The sequence below is a fragment of the Salmo salar genome, chromosome 09 (assembly GCF_965601325.2).
Source record: "Salmo salar chromosome 09, fSalSal1, whole genome shotgun sequence".
Classification (NCBI taxonomy): domain Eukaryota; kingdom Metazoa; phylum Chordata; class Actinopteri; order Salmoniformes; family Salmonidae; genus Salmo; species Salmo salar.
This window is the reverse complement of record NC_138299.1, coordinates 134,846,582-134,864,715: the sequence shown is the minus strand read 5'-3', so window position 1 is coordinate 134,864,715 and position 18,134 is coordinate 134,846,582. Positions and strand designations below refer to the sequence as shown.

Genomic DNA, 18,134 nt, shown 5'->3' with positions numbered 1-18,134 from the left:
AGACACAGAGGCAATCGATTAGGTCACTTCCTGTCTGAGCAGCTGTGCCTCTTTCAATTCTTCCCATTTCATTTTATACATATCTGAAAACATTTAATATAGTGTTACATTTTAACTGGTAATTGATTTATTTTATATGTTATAACATGTTTAACAACGTTATTACATGTTATTCACATGTTATAACAATCTCAAGTACTTAGATTATGTTCATGTAGACAGCTTTTTCTGTGATTATAAACAACTATGAAACATATTCATGCACTAAAATAACCTGGTTTATGTGCATGACACATAGTTAATTTAGGTTCATAAATGCTTATTTTACTGTATTCACCCCAATACTATTTGTAGCTGCAGCCAATGGAACAAAGTTCTGAGCAGTAGCACAGATGTGGTCTTCTTACTCAGAAGACCACAGTACCTTCCTGTTGAAGGGGGCCTTCAGTGATATGCAGTGGTGAACCACACTCTCTAACAAGGCCTCTGTCTGTTGGATGGATGCAGCGTGGGGTGGGTTGATAGTCAAGAGTGAGACACAAGCATATGTACTGTAGATGAACATTTGGTTGAAAGTATTTTTTTATTCTAGTCCTCATGTTAACATGTCTTTTGACAAGAAAGTAGAGGTTGTAATGAACACACCTTCAATATGAATCCCTGTGTGCTACACAATGACTAGTGAAAAGATATACAAAATAAATGCATACAAATTAATATTGTAAAGACTGATCATGGAAATAAAAGAGGCAGAAATTTTACTAAGATCAACCATTTATTTGTTATTATTATTATAAATGTATTTATTATTATTTGGGTCTTTTGGAGGATCTCAATTGGAAAAAGTCAACCCTCTCCTCGATTCCTCCGTCCTCCTCTCCTGCATGAACTCAATTCGTTAGAAGGCAAACAGAGGAGTCTGCTCACCCCCTTGATTAACTGCTTTGGCAGAGAATACTCAAGAGTGTACAGTGAGGGAAAACATTATTTGATCCCCTGCTGATTTTGTACGTTTGCCGACTGACAAAGAAATGATCAGTGTATAATTTTAATGGTAGGTTTATTTGAACAGTGAGAGACAGAATAAAAAAAAATAATAAAAAAAAACGCATGTCAAAAATGTTTTAAATTGATTTGCATTTTAATGAGGGAACAAAGTATTTGACCCCCTCTCAATCAGAAAGATTTCTGGCTCCCAGGTGTCTTTTATACAGGTAATGAGCTGAGATTAGGAGCACACTCTTAAAGGGAGTGCTCCTAATCTCAGCTTGTTACCTGTATAAAAAACACCTGTCCACAGAAGCAATCAATCAATCAGATTCCAAACTCTCCACCATGGCCAAGACCAAAGAGCTCTCCAAGGATGTCAGGGACAAGATTGTAGACCTACACAAGGCTGGAATGGGTGTGGTGGCTAATTTCTACATTACCAAATGAGGAGAGTTACAAACACACCAGTCTGAGTTAAACTACATATTTAATAATTAAGATACTTTTGCAAAAGCACTTGACCTTCAATAATGCACTCTCTCGAATGAACCATTGAAAAAGGAAGGTTCCAACACAATGGCTACTGAGATATTTTATACCCAAGAACCCACCGCTTCAATGTACATTGACGAATCACAAATCTTAGGAACAGTTCACAAAGGTTAAGCTTTGTATGAAAAGATATCTATACAACACAGCAGACAGCAACTGCTATATCAACATTGTATAGACCGGTATTTGGTCTCCCTAGAACCCTCCCTCCCTGGTATGGTATAGTACAAAACCATTAGCTCATGTCCTCTGGAATGCTTTTTAGGCGTTCTTATCAAAATACACCATAAATCTCCTCTGTCAGTGCTATCTCATAGAGGCCCATCCTCAGTAAGACACCTCTTGTCCCCACTCCTGGACAAGCTCACTGAGGGGAGTGACCTGCACACAGACATTGTGGAGACAAATAATTGGTTCCCCATTAATCACGTCATCCCTTCACATGGTTTAAGAATAGGTAAAGACACATTCACATATGAAGACAATGTTTCATTCTGTCCTCCTCTCTTGCTGATATTCTGCATAGCAACAGAGACATGTAAAAAACAAGTCTGACCTCTCCCCTCTCTGGGCCCCAAGTGACTGAGCCCCAGCTAAGGGAAACGTTCAACTGAAAGACACCAGAGTCCAAAGGACACTTTCTAATGACAAGTATCTCACATAAGCATATTATACTAATAAAACATCTTAATTATCTATGTTACCCAACTAATTCTGATTCATCCACCACATGGGCTACAAGACCATCGCCAAGGAGCTTGGTGAGAAGGTGACAACAGTTGGTGCGATTATTCACAAATGGAAGAAACACAAAATAACTGTCAATCTCCCTCGGCCTGGGGCTCCATGCAAGATCTCACCTTGTGGAGTTGCAATGATCATGAGAACGGTGAGGAATCAGCCCAGAACTATACAGGAGGATCTTGTCAATGATCTCAAGGCAGCTGGGACCATAGTCACCAAGAAACAATTGGTAACACACTACGCCGTGAAGGACTGAAATCCTGCAGTACCCGCAAGGTCCCCCTCCTCAAGAAGCACATATACATGAAGTTTGAATGATTCAGAGGACAACTGGGTGAAAGTGTTGTGGTCAGATGAGACCAAAATGGAGCTCTTTGGCATCAACTCAACTCGCCGTGTTTGGAGGAGGAGGAATGCTGCCTATGGCCCCAAGAACACCATCCCCACCGTCAAACATGGAGGTGGAAACATTATGCTTTGGGGGTGTTTTTCTGCTAAGGGGACAGGACAACTTCACTGCATCAATGGGACGATGGACGGGGCCATGTACCGTCAAATCCTGGGTGAGAACCTCCGTCCCTCAGCCAGGGCGTTGAAAATGGGTCGTGGATGGGTATTCCAGCATGACATTGACCCAAAACACATGGCCAAGGTAACAAAGGAGTGGCTCAAGAAGAAGCACATTAAGGTCCTGGAGTGGCCTAGCCAGTCTCCAGACCTTAATCCCATAGAAAATCTGTGGAGGGAGCTGAAGGTTCGAGTTGCCAAACGTCAGCCTCAAAACCTTAATGACTTGGAGAAGATCTGCACAGAGGAGTGGGACAAAATCCCTCCTGAGATGTGTGCAAACCTGGTGGCCAACTACAAGAAATGTCTGACCTCTGTGATTGCCAACAAGGGTTTTGCCACCAAGTACTAAGTCATGTTTTGTAGGGGGCTCAAATACTTATTTCCCTCATTAAAATGCAAATCAATTTATAACATTTTTTACATGCGTTTTTCTGGATTTTTTTGTTGTTATTCTGTCTCTCACTGTTCAAATAAACCTACCATTAAAATTATAGACTGATCATTTCTTTGTCAGTGGGAAAACGTACAAAATCAGCAGGGGATTAAATACTTTTTTCACTCACTGTATACACACCCCCTTTGAATAAGCTGCTGTTTTCTCGAAGGAGAAAAGCATGCACACATTTAAAAATGATACGCTACTTATCCTTTTATCTATAATGTCTTGCATACAACTAGTTCAATTGGTTTTTGCACTTTACACATTTATTTGGGGATTCCACCCCTCTAGATGTCTTTTGCTTGATGACCCATGAGTGGAGAAGGAGAGTCTCATTTCATAGAAGCGCATTTGTTTTCACTTTTCTCTCCTTGCCTCCACTCAGTGATTACCTTTGACCTTTTTCAAAAGCAGGCAAGGAGAGGACAGAGGAGAGGACGCGAGGAGTCGAACAAAACCAATGGAGATTCTCTCTTCGTCTTGTCACTATAGTTTTTGTAACTATTGTGTGTGTTGTCACAAAATACATTCACCATGACAACTCAAGCAACTTGCTTCCTTTTTAACAAGGAAAAACAAATCATCTGTTGACGTGACACATAACTTTGTGGTTAAAACCAAAGACTGACACTGAAGACAACCAGGAAATCATTTCCATGTTGAATTTCTTTTCCAACCTGGTTCATGCATTGCAAATCATAAAACCTTCATAGCCATGCTACATCTGCCAACACAGTTTGAGTAGCTCATATCAGACATCTCATGCAACACCTTTCATCAATTTAAATAGAAAATGGGGAATGTTTGTCAATCTAGTTTGTTGTTTAATCTAAGTTGTTAGACATGTGCTCTCATAGTTGACCCTGGTGACAGAAAGCAACTTTGTAGAGGTACACAGAGGGCCTCTTGTCACCTTTGTTAGAGTAATGTCACTGTCTGTGGTCCAGACCAGATACAGCTGAAACCCACTTTCAGTTCTGCTGGTCTGCTGGAGACAAGGGAGAGAGAGCAGTTAAAGGAAACATATCAAAATATCAATTACAGTTTACAATGCTCCCTACAAAAACAGAACTGAAGATACACGCCTACTGTTTCCACTTCACACTAAATGTATTATATGTAATGTATTTGTATTGTAATGATACATTGTATGTAATGTAATGTATTGCATGTCAAGCACTTTCATATGGGGTCAATATCATGCCAAATGTATTGTGAACACACAAGTTGCAGGTTTGCCATATCTCTCCTAGGTACAAATCTTTATGGCTCTCATTTTACTTAAGGCCCTTGGAAATGACCTGCATATCTGCAGTTTTAAAAACATTCTAATGCAATATATCGATTTACAAATACAAATCAAAAGGTGTTTGTTTGTGGATAGTGATTTACATTTGTGGAAAGTGATTTACATTTGTGGATTGGTACTTATTTGTACAGATCATGATACATGACCACAAAATGCATGCTGTGTGTTCACAAAACATTCGGCATGATATTGATCTCATACTTTTACACAACCCAAGGGTTTACATGACTACAAGGCAAGAGCCACCACCCCCCACAACCCCCACTGTCTGTCTGTCTGACAATGAGGTTGTGATGTCATCACCTCATAGCATTGAGCACACCAGAATAACTTTTTTCATGTGCAGTGTACGGAAGAGCATATATGAGAAGTTATCAAAAACTTTTGATAGGTTACAAGCAAGTTACAATCAGACTGATTTGGTTTAAGCAGTTTATTTTTCTTAGACCTAACATGTTCCACTAGAAACATGATTCGAGGACACATTTTGCTGACTGGTATGTATTCTGTTTTTGAGCATTAGGCATTCATTCATTCAATTAATGTAAAGAGTGATAAAAGGTCTGTATCATTGCTTCAGACCTGACATCTCTTTGTTTTACAGTGATATGCACAGTAGCAGGCTTCAACATTTTCACAAAACCAGTAAAGTATTTTCAGAATGATGATAAACTATTTGGGCAAACTACTGTTCAGTCCAAAGCTGGGTAAGTCACTATGGCATCATCTGTTATATGTTATGTCAAATGAATTTGTGTTCATGTCATATAGACCTACAGTACTGTATTACATCTAGACTTTGTTCTCCTTATCCATGTTCTCTTATGTAATTCAACAGGGTATTGGTTACATCACCAAATTCTAGACACCAGAAAGTATTCAGTTGTGGTCTGGAAAAATGCACAGAAGTCAATATCTCAGGTAAACTATGCCACTCTTGCTAATCCAAATTTCAGAAGTAGGTTCAGTTATTCCAGTACATTTCAGGGCTTATTTTTGTTAACCATATGCTGAATCCAAGTCAACTTGTTTTGTAGCCAATGCAGGTAAAGGACTGCGACCCATCGTGGCAGTAACCAACAGTTTGACTGGAGAGATGGAGCAGCACATGGTATTTATTCTACAACAGTTTTCTACATTCATAGAGATAACCAATTTAACCTGCTGTGTTGCCTTTTATTGAGTCATTTAATTTGCCATTCACAATAAGTCACTCATGAAAGTGTCATGAATTTTTATGACATTTGTCCATGATTTGTACATGATGACACAGTATATTGGCTGTATGACAAATAGTTATAGTAGTTCAAGACAACTAAGAGCTGTGTTGTATTTCATTTCTGTGTATAAATGAGAGGGGGAGTGAGGAGTGAAGTATTAGGGGGGGGGGGGGGGGGGGCTGCAGGTTGGAGTGGGTGCCATGGGTACTTGTACAGCAGTAAATCACATAAGAGTAGCAGCAGAATCGTCGCCTAGTCAATTGTCTCTCAGCAAAGCCACAGCTTCCTCCTTTGTAGGCGTCAGATGCTAGTAACGTCTGCCTTTCACATGACTTCCCTTTCAGCATGATCAATGGGTCCCACTCTTCCGTTAACACTTTTTCCGATGTAACTGATTATTTTCTGCTACTGTTAGATTGTTTTTGCTAGATAGACTCACAGAGAAGGACCACATCTCTGGTCTAAAACAATACATAATTGTCTGTAAGTCTAGCATAGAAATGCTTCCTCAAACTCTGTTGATAAGATTATTGAGAGTGTTCTCTGACTGTGTCTGCTGCAGATATTAGTTGTGTTCTCACCATTAAGTGTCACTGTGGTCACATTCAGACAGACACTTGCATGCACGCAGGCATCCACATCCGCTTTTTGAGCACAAGGTGTAGGAAATACCATACACTGCCCTGGTACCTTACAGTGTCATGTCCGATTTGTTTCCTGTTCCACTTCAGACATCATATTTTTTATCTTCAAAGAAAGGTGTTTGTCCAGCGAATTAAATAAAGTTCAAATCGTCTTTATCTTGGGCCCTATGTTGCTCCAGGAATTAAGAGGATTAAGTCAGTAAGCAAGTTATCTTGTACACTATCAAACTGATCGGGCCATAGAGTTATCCTGCTCAACAGTATGCCATGTGGCCTGATGACTTGCTCTGCTCTCCTCTCACCAGGTCTGCCAACAGGTCAGGAAGAAGAAGAACATGAATGAGGATCTTAATGCAAACTGTACACTCCTGTCTGGCCTGAAGCATGAGGTGTATTATCCTGCCACGCTAGGTAGGTATTCCTATGATATTGAACCAATGGAAACAGCTGTTAAAAAGTTAGCTCTCAGATGAACATAGGGAAATGTAGACTATGGAAACACACTGTACATCCGCGCCATATATGGAGTGTAAAGTTAGTAACGAATGTCTACATTTTCTGAATTTAAGTTGTAGATCAACTGGAAAGAAACATCTCCATCAATAACAACAATAACAACAACAATAACAACAACAACAACAGTGATGAGGATGATGAGAAGGATGGTGGGTCTACATTTATTACAAATACAGGGAGGTGATGTTCATGTCTGATTTTTTGTTCATGTACAATATCGCTGTTTTGTTTTTAGATCCTGGGACTGAGATTGCATTTGTACTTGATGGATCTGGTAGCATTGAAAGCGAAGACTTTAAAAGGGCAAAAGATTTCATCACAACTGTGATGAAAAATGTTTGGGAGAAATGTTTCAATGTAAGTATTGATCAACATTGATGCACACTTCAACAAAAGATTTGGCCATAAAACTGTGCTTTCTCTTGAATTGGCATTAAATAAAATGAATGATAATGCTTTCTTGTGATAACAAAATAAATTGTTTTTTCTTTTTAGTGTGAATTTGCTGTTGTTCAGTATGGATCGAAAATCAGAACTGAACTGTCATTGAATGAGAAAGACGGGCCAAAAGCTATTGAAACGGTCAAAAACATTGAACAGATCGAAAATGCCACAATAACTGCTTCAGCTATTATCTATACAATGTAAGTACCATACTATTATCTATACAATGTAAGTACCATACTATAGGCCCATATTTTAGATAATTTAGATTGCAAATATCATTACATTGTTGAGATTTGTTTACATTTGTATTTTCAGTGAACATGTTTTCGTTCCTGAGAATGGGTCCAAAGAGGACTCCAAGAAAATCATGATAGTGGTGTCAGATGGAGCAATATCCTATTGGGATAAGACACATTTGGAAAGAGCTAAGAACTTGCTTGAAACAAAAAATATCACCAGATTTGCTATTGGGGTGAGTTTTCACTATTGTGTATCTTTTAATTAATCTTCCTGACTAAAGTAACAGGTTTAATCGATTCAATGAAAAAGTTAGCTCATATTCTGGTATGTCAAGACATACATTTTCTCTGTACATTTATGAATCACAGGTTGGTAATCAAATCAAAATAGAAGAGTTGAAGATTATTAGCAACAGTGAGAGTAACCTGTTCTTGGTTGGTGACTATAAAGCCTTGGAGGGCATCCTCTCCAAGCTAGAGACCAGTATCATCAAAGGAATCGAAGGTAACACTAAAAGGCTGTAATCATCAGTGTAACCTTTACATTGTGTCCCATTATCGTCATATACTGTATGTGTGCAGTTTAATGTAGGAGGTCTAGGGTAGTCTAACACTGACAGGCTGTAAGGTGCAGTTTGCGTCCTACTCCATGAGAAATATTATTTCTGACTCACTTTATAACAAAATGTTTGTGTTGCTCCAATTTATGAACCAGGAATCAAGCAGGGGGATGGCTTTCAATTTGAACTCGCCGAGGCTGGATTCAGTAATCACATTGCACTAGATGTAAGTTGTTTGGGTTTCAACTTTGTTTTTTTACACACTGGTTTTCTAGTTGGTTTAAGACCAAAGTCTGCAGTCTGACCATATATGAGATGCAGTTTGAGGATCATAATAGTATCTCTATCCACTCTCAATTTTTTATTGGCATCTGGCTATAAAATCCATTCCCTCCTCTTCCTAGGGGTCCTTACTGTTCGGCGCTGTGGGGGCCAATGACTGGAGTGGAGGAGTGATCTTAAAACACCCCAAGGACAATAAGGTCACCTTCTTAAATGAGTCATCCTCAGAGTCAAGGTTCTCCTACTTAGGTAAGTTATGGGACATGTAATCTCGGTTACCCAGAAGTAAAATTCTCGCAAAGTTTAATTCGTCCACGACAGATTATGGGACATGCCGTTTCACACACAAAGTTTCTGAAGGTTTTTGTTTTGTATTCCTCATCCCGAGGCCATAACTGAAGGTCAGAGCTGCCAACTCTCACGCATTGGCCATGAGACACACAAATGTGTCCCTCTTCTCACGCCACACCTCTTATATCTCAAATATTGAAAACTACTGCATTTATTTTTCAAATTAGTCCATTAAATAGTCAGCGTGTTAAGTTTCCAACTGTGCTCCAAATCGTTTTGAAATCAGAGAATCTGCGCCTGCAATTTAACATCACGAGCGGAACCTCTATCATTGTCCTGTCTTGCCACAGCAGGAGAGAGAACGTTCTTCGCTGAGTTTATAAACAGTAAAAAGAGCAGCATGGTAGCGCTGTTTTATGAACGTTCTCTCTCCTGCTGTGGCAAGACAGGACAATGATAGAGGTTCTGCTCGTGATGTTAAATTGCAGGCGCAGATTCTCTGATTTCAAAACTCCTGTCCCTATTGCAGAATGCAGCCTTTTGACAGCATGTACTAAAGTCGATTTAATCCTCACTAGTCCTCAGTATGTTTGGTAGGGTGACCTGATTTGTAACTCTGAAAATCATTTTGACAAACAGATTTTGAACCCAAAAGTGTAAGTTCGATTCTAGAGCGGGGACAAGACATAATGATTTGGTTAGGGTGTAGGGACAGATTTATGTAATCTAACAGGAACACAACTGTTATTCCCCACACTCATTTTATTATTCCACTTCTTCCAAATTTTGAAAGTGTAATCACATACTTGAAATCTGATATGCCTACTTGTATTTTTGCAGCCATTCATGGACAGTTTTGAATAGTCATAAAAAGGAGCATGGGATATTAAATGCTCCAGGTATCAAATATAATTTTTGACATTTTAATGTTGTGCACATGCTAGGTAGAAATGGTGAGGGGACTCTCAAAGCACCATATTTTGTCTATGTAAAGAAAGATGATGGCAAGGATCTTCAACTAGTAGGCATAAACCACCTGAACATTTATATTCATTAGATTTTCCTTGAAGGTTGGGTGATTTTGCGAAATTAGCCCTATTTTAAAGTGAGAGTTGACCCAAATTACAAAATATAATTTGGTTACCCACTGCCATCAACCATTAATATTAACATTTCCTTTGCAGAGCCTTGGTGGAGTGAAAACACTCCCCAGGACATGCCACATACAACTTTCCACCTGAGAACAGAGATCAGTCCCTGCTTCCAAGCTTCCCGCTGTTTCTAGAATCTCATTTCATTATCGCCTGAATAAAGTGTCAAACCACCTAAAAAACATTTGCATGCTTTAAATGGCATCCCCCAAAAATCTAAAAGTAACAAAGTCGTCGAATTTGGAGTGTTCATTTAATGTTCAAAGCATCCTGAATACATCTGACCTGTGGTTTTTATTGAAAAAAAATCCGCCCTAGTCATAGGCCTAAGCCATGTCAAAATATGTAGAATTGCAGGAACTTAGCTATAAAACAGTTCAATGTTCCTGGGGGAGGACTCTCAGTGCCCTTTCTTGGGGTTGTGCCAAAGGGCAATGAAATTCACATAGCATATCTCACTCCAAGCTTTCTTCAAAAGTTGGCAGTCCTTCTTGAATGTATTCTGTTAACTTCTGTCTGTGTGTCCCAGGTTACAGTGTTGTGTCTGCCATGGGCCCCTCAGGGACTTTGTACATCTCAGGGGCCCCTCGTCACAACCTGACTGGTGGGGTCTTTGTCTTTATTGCAACTTCACACAAACTGCAGGAAATACTACTGGGTGACCAGGTAGGTCTATGTGTATAACAGATATATTGTGAAATCCAAGAAATCTAAGAAATCAACTTGGACAGGTACTGTATCCATCTTTGGTTCCACTTTTAATAGTACACAACCTGATGCTTACTGCCATCGTGTGGAGGTTACAAATAATAACCCAAATCTCCACTCTACAGGTGGGCTCTTACTTTGGCTCTGTGCTATGTGCCCTGGACTTTAACGGGGACACTAAGACAGACTACCTGCTTGTAGGAGCACCGTACTTCCACCAGAAAGGAGAGGAGGGCAGAGTGATCATCTTCAAGCTAAACCAGGTCAGTAGAAATGCATTCATAAAATTGTATTTCAGTGCTCATAACTGTACTTTTCTGATGATTGTGAGGGTTGTGTCCCAGGCCCAGGGTAAGTTTGATAAGGAGTCCTGGGAGTGGCATGGGCTGGACAGCTACATATATGCCAGATTCGGTTCTGCCATCTCTTCTGTTGGAGACCTGGACGGAAACGGATACAATGACGTGGCAGTTGGAGCTCCTCTGGAGGACGATGAGATATGTGGCTGTTCTGGGAGCATCTATATCTATAACGGAGTCCAAGAAGGACTTCTGAGGGACCACTCTCAGGTGATTTAGTAGAAGTCTAGCTTGCTGACAAAGAGCCTCTTGCTATGATCCTGATGCCTGCAGTGAAAGGACTTTATACAGAACCCAAACATAACATCACACATAGTGTTGTTCTTGTTCTTACTTCTAGAGAATTAAAGCTGCAGAGTTTGAGATGAAACTCCACCACTTTGGACAGTCTGTGAGTGCCTTCTCTGACAAAAAAAGTGCTGACGGGAGGAGACAGCTTTACATCAGTGTCGGGAGCCAAGGCACTGTCACTGTCCTGAAGTGAGTATAGACAGCAGGAATATATGTCCAGGAAGCTCTGTACTGTATATGTCCACCACAGATGTGTATACTGTTTCATTTAGTAGAATGCTATTTAAAAAAAAGGTGCTATCTAGAACCCCTAAGGGTTCTTTGGCTGTCCCCGTATGAATCGCTTTACGGTTCTAGGTAGCAGCTTGTTTAAAGAGTATATGCGCTGTTCATTTACTGAATAATCTCAAAACTCTGAATTTCTACCAGAACAATCCCTGTCATCGTGTTTAAACCCAAGCTGACCATGAAGCCTAACACCATCCCCACATCCGCGCAGACAAACTCAAAAACCAAGATGGAGCAGGTCACCCTGGCCATCTGCTTCCAAGCACAAAGGGGAAATATTGGCTGTATGTACAGTACAGTTCTCATCACCCATCGTCTCAGTTGATATAAACTAGAAAATGTAGATGTATTTGCTCGGAACTACTGAATCACTTATTTTGATCCATGATTTGCTTGTTTTTCAGCTTATGAAGAACTTCCCATATCTTACAACATAGATCTGGATGCAGGTCAAAACAAAAAGCGCCTGTCTTTTGATGACAAAGCAAATGGGGAAGGCATCTTCACTATACTTCATGATACAAACTGCCTTAACCCCATCAAACTTTTTTTTACGGTAGGTTTCTGAGGCGTCTACATTCATTACAAATATTATCTTTAAATCTCTATTTTAAAGTATGAACAGTCTCCAGTAAGACTTACTGATGATACTTAATCACACGAGAGAGAGGGATAGACACATGTAGTTTTTTCTCTCTTTCAGGGTTGCTATGACTGCTTCTCACCGATAGAGATCAAGCTAAACTTCAAGTTGAATACCACTGAACCACCTCTCCGCATTCTGGATTTCTGTACTCCCACAGAGTTCACAGAAAAGGTGAGCATTTGGTAGCCTACTCAACAAAGTTGTGAAAAACTGTTCAAGAGTCCTTTTTAATTATAATTATTATTATGCTATCGTATGTGCTGTCAATTGAAATCTTCAGATTCAATTTGAGAAGGAGTGTGAGGTGAAAGACAAATGCAAGGAAAACATACCCCTATCTGATTCAAGGCTGAGGTAAATTAGTTTTCAATCACAATGCCATTATTTTTCTATATCGTGTCTTCTCCTGTCTACAAACATCTTTAACAAGGTGAAAATAATAAGTCATTGATTTTATACCCAAACAGATGATTTATTGTCCTTTTTATCCTATCATTTGTGTAACAGCAAGGACATGGTCATAATCGGAACGACCCAGAACTTGATGATTGACTTCAATCTGACCAACGTTGGGGATAGTGCCTACATGACAACACTTGTCCTGGCATATCCCAACATGCTCCTTTTTAACAAGTTCACAATGGTAATTTCTCCTCACTGAAACAAAAATGATTTTGTTGAGTCCTTAGAACAAGATTTGAGGTTGGAAATATTAGATCAGCTTTGTTGCATTGACTGACAAAGGAGTCAGCAACTGACTGACTATTGTTCTGGTCATCATTCACAGAAAATGGAAGGGTCTGTTTGTGAGAACCAAGTTAAGGAGAATATTTCTTATTTGAAGTGTCGTCTCTTACATCCAGTCTTCAAGAAAAATACCCAGGTACCGATACCCACCATGACTTCATTAATACAGCCTAGTGGCATTGCTCATGCTAAATATCTCCCATCAAAATGTCCTTTTTCTCTGACCTGTCAACAAGTTTTTTTTATTTTGATACCCTAGGTACATTTCTCCATCTCCTGGCAGCTTGTGAACAAGAAATCAGAGATGCGAGAGGCTGAGATCACAGCAAACCTAACATGGTTTGAAGCTTTCCATACCGATACTTCTTAAATGATCTTCGTGTTGAGTAAAAATGTAGCATTTTTGTATTTTATTTTAATCAAGTTGTCTACATTTGTCCTTCCTATCATTGTTTTTAGTGAGAATAGTGGCACCCAGGTTTTGGATTTTAAGACGTACCACTTTGGAATAAAGAATGCTTTAAAGGTCCAACTGACTGGGTGAGTTAAGACTGAACAATAGTAAGAGAGGGATGATTTCAAGGCAAAGAATGTCTTTATAAATCCTACTTAATGCTGTTGAATGTTGGATTTCAATTCCATTCAATTCATCTTTATTTTTCTGCTACCTTGTTGTTTACAGGGAGGCCACACCGAACATTGTAAAATTCACGGACCAAATCATTGAGAAAAAAGACCTGACATTTAAGTTTCAGGTATGCTTGCTATGTTTCCGTATGTTTTCTTCTTTCTATAATGTGTTCAAATCAAGTTAAATTGATTTATAAAGCCCTTTTTACGTCAGCCGATGTAGAAACCCAGCCTAAATCCACAAACAGCAAGCAATGCAGATGTAGAAGCAGAGTGGCTAGGAAAAACTCCCTAGAAAGGCAGGAACCTAGGAGGAAACCTAGAGAGGAACAAGGCTCTGAGGGGTGGCCAGTCCTCTTCTGGCTGTGCCTGGTGGAGATTATAAGAGTACATGGCCATTAAGGCCAGATTTTTCTTCAAGATGTTCAAACGTTCATAGATGACCAGCAGGGTCAAATAATAATCACAGTGGTTGTAGAGGGTGCAATAGGTCAGCACCTCAGGAGTAAATGTCAGTTGGCTTTCATAGCCGAGCAATGAGAGGTTGAGAGAGAGGTCGAGTCAGTCAGTCCAGTACAAGGCAAAAACGTCCGGTGAACAGGTCAGGGTTCCATAGCCGCAGGCAGAACAGTTGAAACTGGAGCAGCAGCACGACCAGGTGGACTGGGGACAGCCAGGAGTCATCAGGCCAGGTAGTCCTGAGGCATGGTCCTAGGGCTCAGGTCCTCTGGGAGGGGAGAGAGAGAATTAGAGGGAGCATACTTAAATTCACACGGGACACCAGATAAGACAGGAGAATTACACCAGATATAACAGACTGACCCTAGCCCCCTGGCACATAGACTTTCGCTGCATAGATAATGGAGGCTGAGATGGGGAGGGGGGCAACCAGGCAGGATATAACCACACGCATTTTGCCAAAGCACAGCCTCCACACCACTAGAGAGTCAACAGACCACCAACTTACTGAATATAGCCCACAAAGATCTCCTCCACCGCACAAGCTCGAGGGGGTGCAAAACCGGACAGGAAGATCACGTCAGTGACTCAACCCACTCAAGTGACGCACCCCTCCTAGGGAGGGCATAGAAGAGCACTAGAAAGCCAGTGACTTAGCCCCTGTAATAGGGTTAGAGACAGAGAATCCCAGTGGAGAGAGGGGAGCTGGCCAGGCAGAGACAGCAAGGGCGGTTCGTCCACCCAGTGCCTTGCCATTCACCTTCGCACCCCTGGGCCAGACTATACTCAATCATAGGACCTACTGAAGAGATGAGTCTTCAGTAAAGACTTAAAATGTTGAGACTGATTCTGCATCTCTCACATGGATAGGCAGACCATTCCATAAAAATGGAGCTCTATAGGAGAAAGCCCTGCCTCCAGCTGTTTGCTTAGAAATTTTAGGGACAATAAGGAGGCCTACGTCTTGTGACCGTAACGTACGTGTAGGTATGTACGGCAGGACCAGATCGGAAACATAGGCAGGAGCAAGTACACATAATGCTTTGTAGGTTTACAGTAAAACCTTGAAATCAGCCCTAGCCTTAACAGGAAGCCAGTGTAGAGAGGCTAGCACTGGAGTAATATGTACACATATGTTGGTTCTAGTCAAGATTCTAGCAGCCGTGTTTAGCACTAACTGAAGTTTATTCAGTGCTTTATCGGGGTAGCCGGAGAGTAGAGCATTGCAGTAGTCTAATCTAGAAGTGACAAAAGCATGACAAAAGCATGTTTGCGTCTTTAATGTGCTTGCTGAAAGCAAGACCACTCTAGAATTGTACATACATATTATTATTCCGCCCACTAGTGCTTAAACCACTGGAGCGTAGCTATCGAGACCAAACAAACTTTAGAATGTCCAGACAGTTCCAACTTATAAAATAATTGTTTATGCTATTTATACTTTGTGTACATAACTACATTTGCATAAATCATCATGAATCCGATGTCAACCACAAGAACACAGTGACACTTCAAGTGCTACTGCTCGTTAACCATTTCAAATACAAACATAAAAAAAACTAACATTTTCAAAACGTTATAAACGATAACAATTCAAATTAGATCAAATTAGCATAAAATAAGCCACCAACAACAATAGTAACTCTTGAACCGTCCAAGCTACAGACATCAAACCAACTTTCACATGTTCAGGCTATCCTATCCTATCAATCAAATGATCCTTCAAGACAAGCTAGCAAGCACACACATTTTCTTCAGGAAATGTACTTTTCTAGTTCTATAATGTGTGTGTTTGCATCTTTCTACAAATATTTTCTCCCTTCCAGCTTCACGGTGAGAACAAACACAATGCAACTATACGCGTTAACATTACAATAACAGTACAGGCACGTCACACCGAAATTACAATCAAGAGTATTACACCTAAGGTATGTTAAAAACATCCAGACATTTCTATTGTTCTAATATTTGGTACCCAGTATTCGGTCCCTGACATAATCATTTGGTTTGGATTCCAGGAGAGATGTGGAAATCCAGAAGTAAAAGTGAGTTCCATCCTTTCCCATTACACCTATAATATTAAATTGATTCATGAAATCAAAATATTATGCAGCATATTTGTCTTAATTTGTCAGCAAGAAATGACAAATGAGAAGTATATTAGCCAAAGTAACATATCTACAATGGTTAAATGTCACTATTTTGACATAATGAGAACAAGTAAAAATGTGTTATTCTTCCAGGCCTTCGGGGAGTATCTCATTCAGTGTTCAGTGACAGATGTACAGGAAATCACGGTTGAGGCTGAGGCTTCAATCAGAGACGTTTTGGTTGGTAGATGCACGTTTATTGACTTCCTCTGCAATATAGAGATGAAGATCCTTACACATTTTATGATCAAAAGGCTTTGTTGTGACTATCCATCATCAATCATTACAGGGTAAATCTGAGAAGATTACAGCTAAAGCCACTCTGGGATTTGATGAAGACCGATTCGAAGCACTGGAATTGAGATCGATGGAATCAGTGGGTTAAACGTTCAATAATAGAGATGTCAGATTTAAATAATTGAATAGAATAGTTGAACATTTATATTTATTCATTTACGTACATTATTGGAAACAATCTTGCTCTGTCTGCTCTGCTTTGTGGTTCTGCTTCCTAGGTGGAGGTGATGATTATCAAACTGGCAGTGGAGAAATCATTGCCCGTCATCATCGGTGGCTCCATTGGAGGCTTTCTATTTCTAGCCATAATCATTGTCATACTCGTTAAGGTAATAATGAGTGTTTTTGATGTTTTTGTACATCGAATACATGTTCAACTACTTTAGCTGGGCTTGATTGAGCTTGCATGAACCAATAGAATAATCGTAGAAGTGCAAACCCTGCCAATCTAGCACTCAAGATAGGCTAAATCAAACACTAAAACTACTTGAAAGATTTCAATTTGAACCCAGGTCTGACTGCAGTACATTATTTCGGTTAAAGTATCAAGGCATCACTATTCTAATCTTTCCTTTTCGAACTTGCAGTGTGGCTTTTTCAAACGACGCCATCAAAAGGATATAGCAATGGATGCTGAGTGATGCTCTGTCACTGGTAAGATTAGTGCTAAATGCTAAATTAGCCTTTTGAAAGCTGGAGCCTTGTGTAACTTGGGGGATTTTACCATAAATAAATATTCCAACTGCACGCTGGATCTGCATGGTGTTCCACTGAACTTTAGCCTTAGCAGCCAAAATGCCCATAAGAAATTTGCATTGTTGAGTGATTTAATGAGAACTTTGAAATATGATAAAGCCATGTAATCCAACAGACGCTTTGTTTTGAGTATTTTGTTAAATATTGTTTTGAGTATTGTACATTCATACATATTCAGATAATTGACTTATAGCCTACTGTGATGACTGTTTTAAAATATTTTATATTGTACGGTTTTATACAAAATATGACTCAATTAGAATATAGCACACTTTTTAAAATGGACTCATGTTTGTATTATGATGAGAACTTAGAAATATGACAAAGCCACATCATTGTTTTGAATTTGTTAATTATTTTGTTATGTATTGCATATTTCTACATAGAGATAATTGACTTACACTATGTCTGTGTTTTTAAAGTATTCTATACGGTAAGGTTTACTATAAAATATTACTCATATTTCTACTGTACATTTGTTTACCTTGGTGTAAATTGCCTCAATGTTTTTGTTTTAAAATGTTTGCTCTAAAGAACTAAATACAAAGATTAAATGAAAAATATTATCTTGAAAGCAAAACATGATTTTCCTGTTATAAATCTCAACATGCTTTGTAAAAAGGTTAAATAAAGTCTCAGCTGCTGTTAAAGTTTATTTTTTTCATTTGAGATTGATCAGTGAGAACATAGAGAAAGGCTTTTCTTCACTATATATCGAAAACGGAAATAATAACCTACACCTGTGACCTTGTGGTGAAGTTACATACTTCAAACTTTTTACATTTTGCAAACTGTTGACAGCTTTGACATTTTCGCCTCGGATTGACACCCACACATAGGCCTACTGAT

General features: G+C 39.5%; 1 protein-coding gene across 1 annotated transcript; it reads left to right on the top strand.

Annotated features, from left to right (window-relative positions):
* Positions 1-4,897: 4,897 nt before the first annotated feature.
* Positions 4,898-17,935, top strand: itgae.2 (integrin, alpha E, tandem duplicate 2). The gene is made up of 31 exons (XM_014214327.3): positions 4,898-5,101; positions 5,209-5,311; positions 5,443-5,525; positions 5,642-5,715; positions 6,774-6,879; positions 7,038-7,133; positions 7,220-7,341; positions 7,480-7,628; positions 7,747-7,903; positions 8,040-8,175; positions 8,386-8,456; positions 8,635-8,761; positions 10,484-10,620; positions 10,788-10,925; positions 11,007-11,231; positions 11,362-11,501; positions 11,742-11,884; positions 12,005-12,156; positions 12,304-12,417; positions 12,527-12,600; positions 12,754-12,889; positions 13,034-13,129; positions 13,253-13,332; positions 13,453-13,533; positions 13,676-13,748; positions 15,909-16,010; positions 16,101-16,127; positions 16,326-16,412; positions 16,522-16,608; positions 16,748-16,858; positions 17,117-17,935. Exons 1-31 carry the CDS (start codon positions 5,074-5,076, stop codon positions 17,168-17,170), a joined length of 3,309 nt encoding a protein of 1,102 aa, XP_014069802.1. The 5' UTR covers positions 4,898-5,073; the 3' UTR covers positions 17,171-17,935.
* The last annotated feature ends 199 nt before the right edge of the window (positions 17,936-18,134 follow it).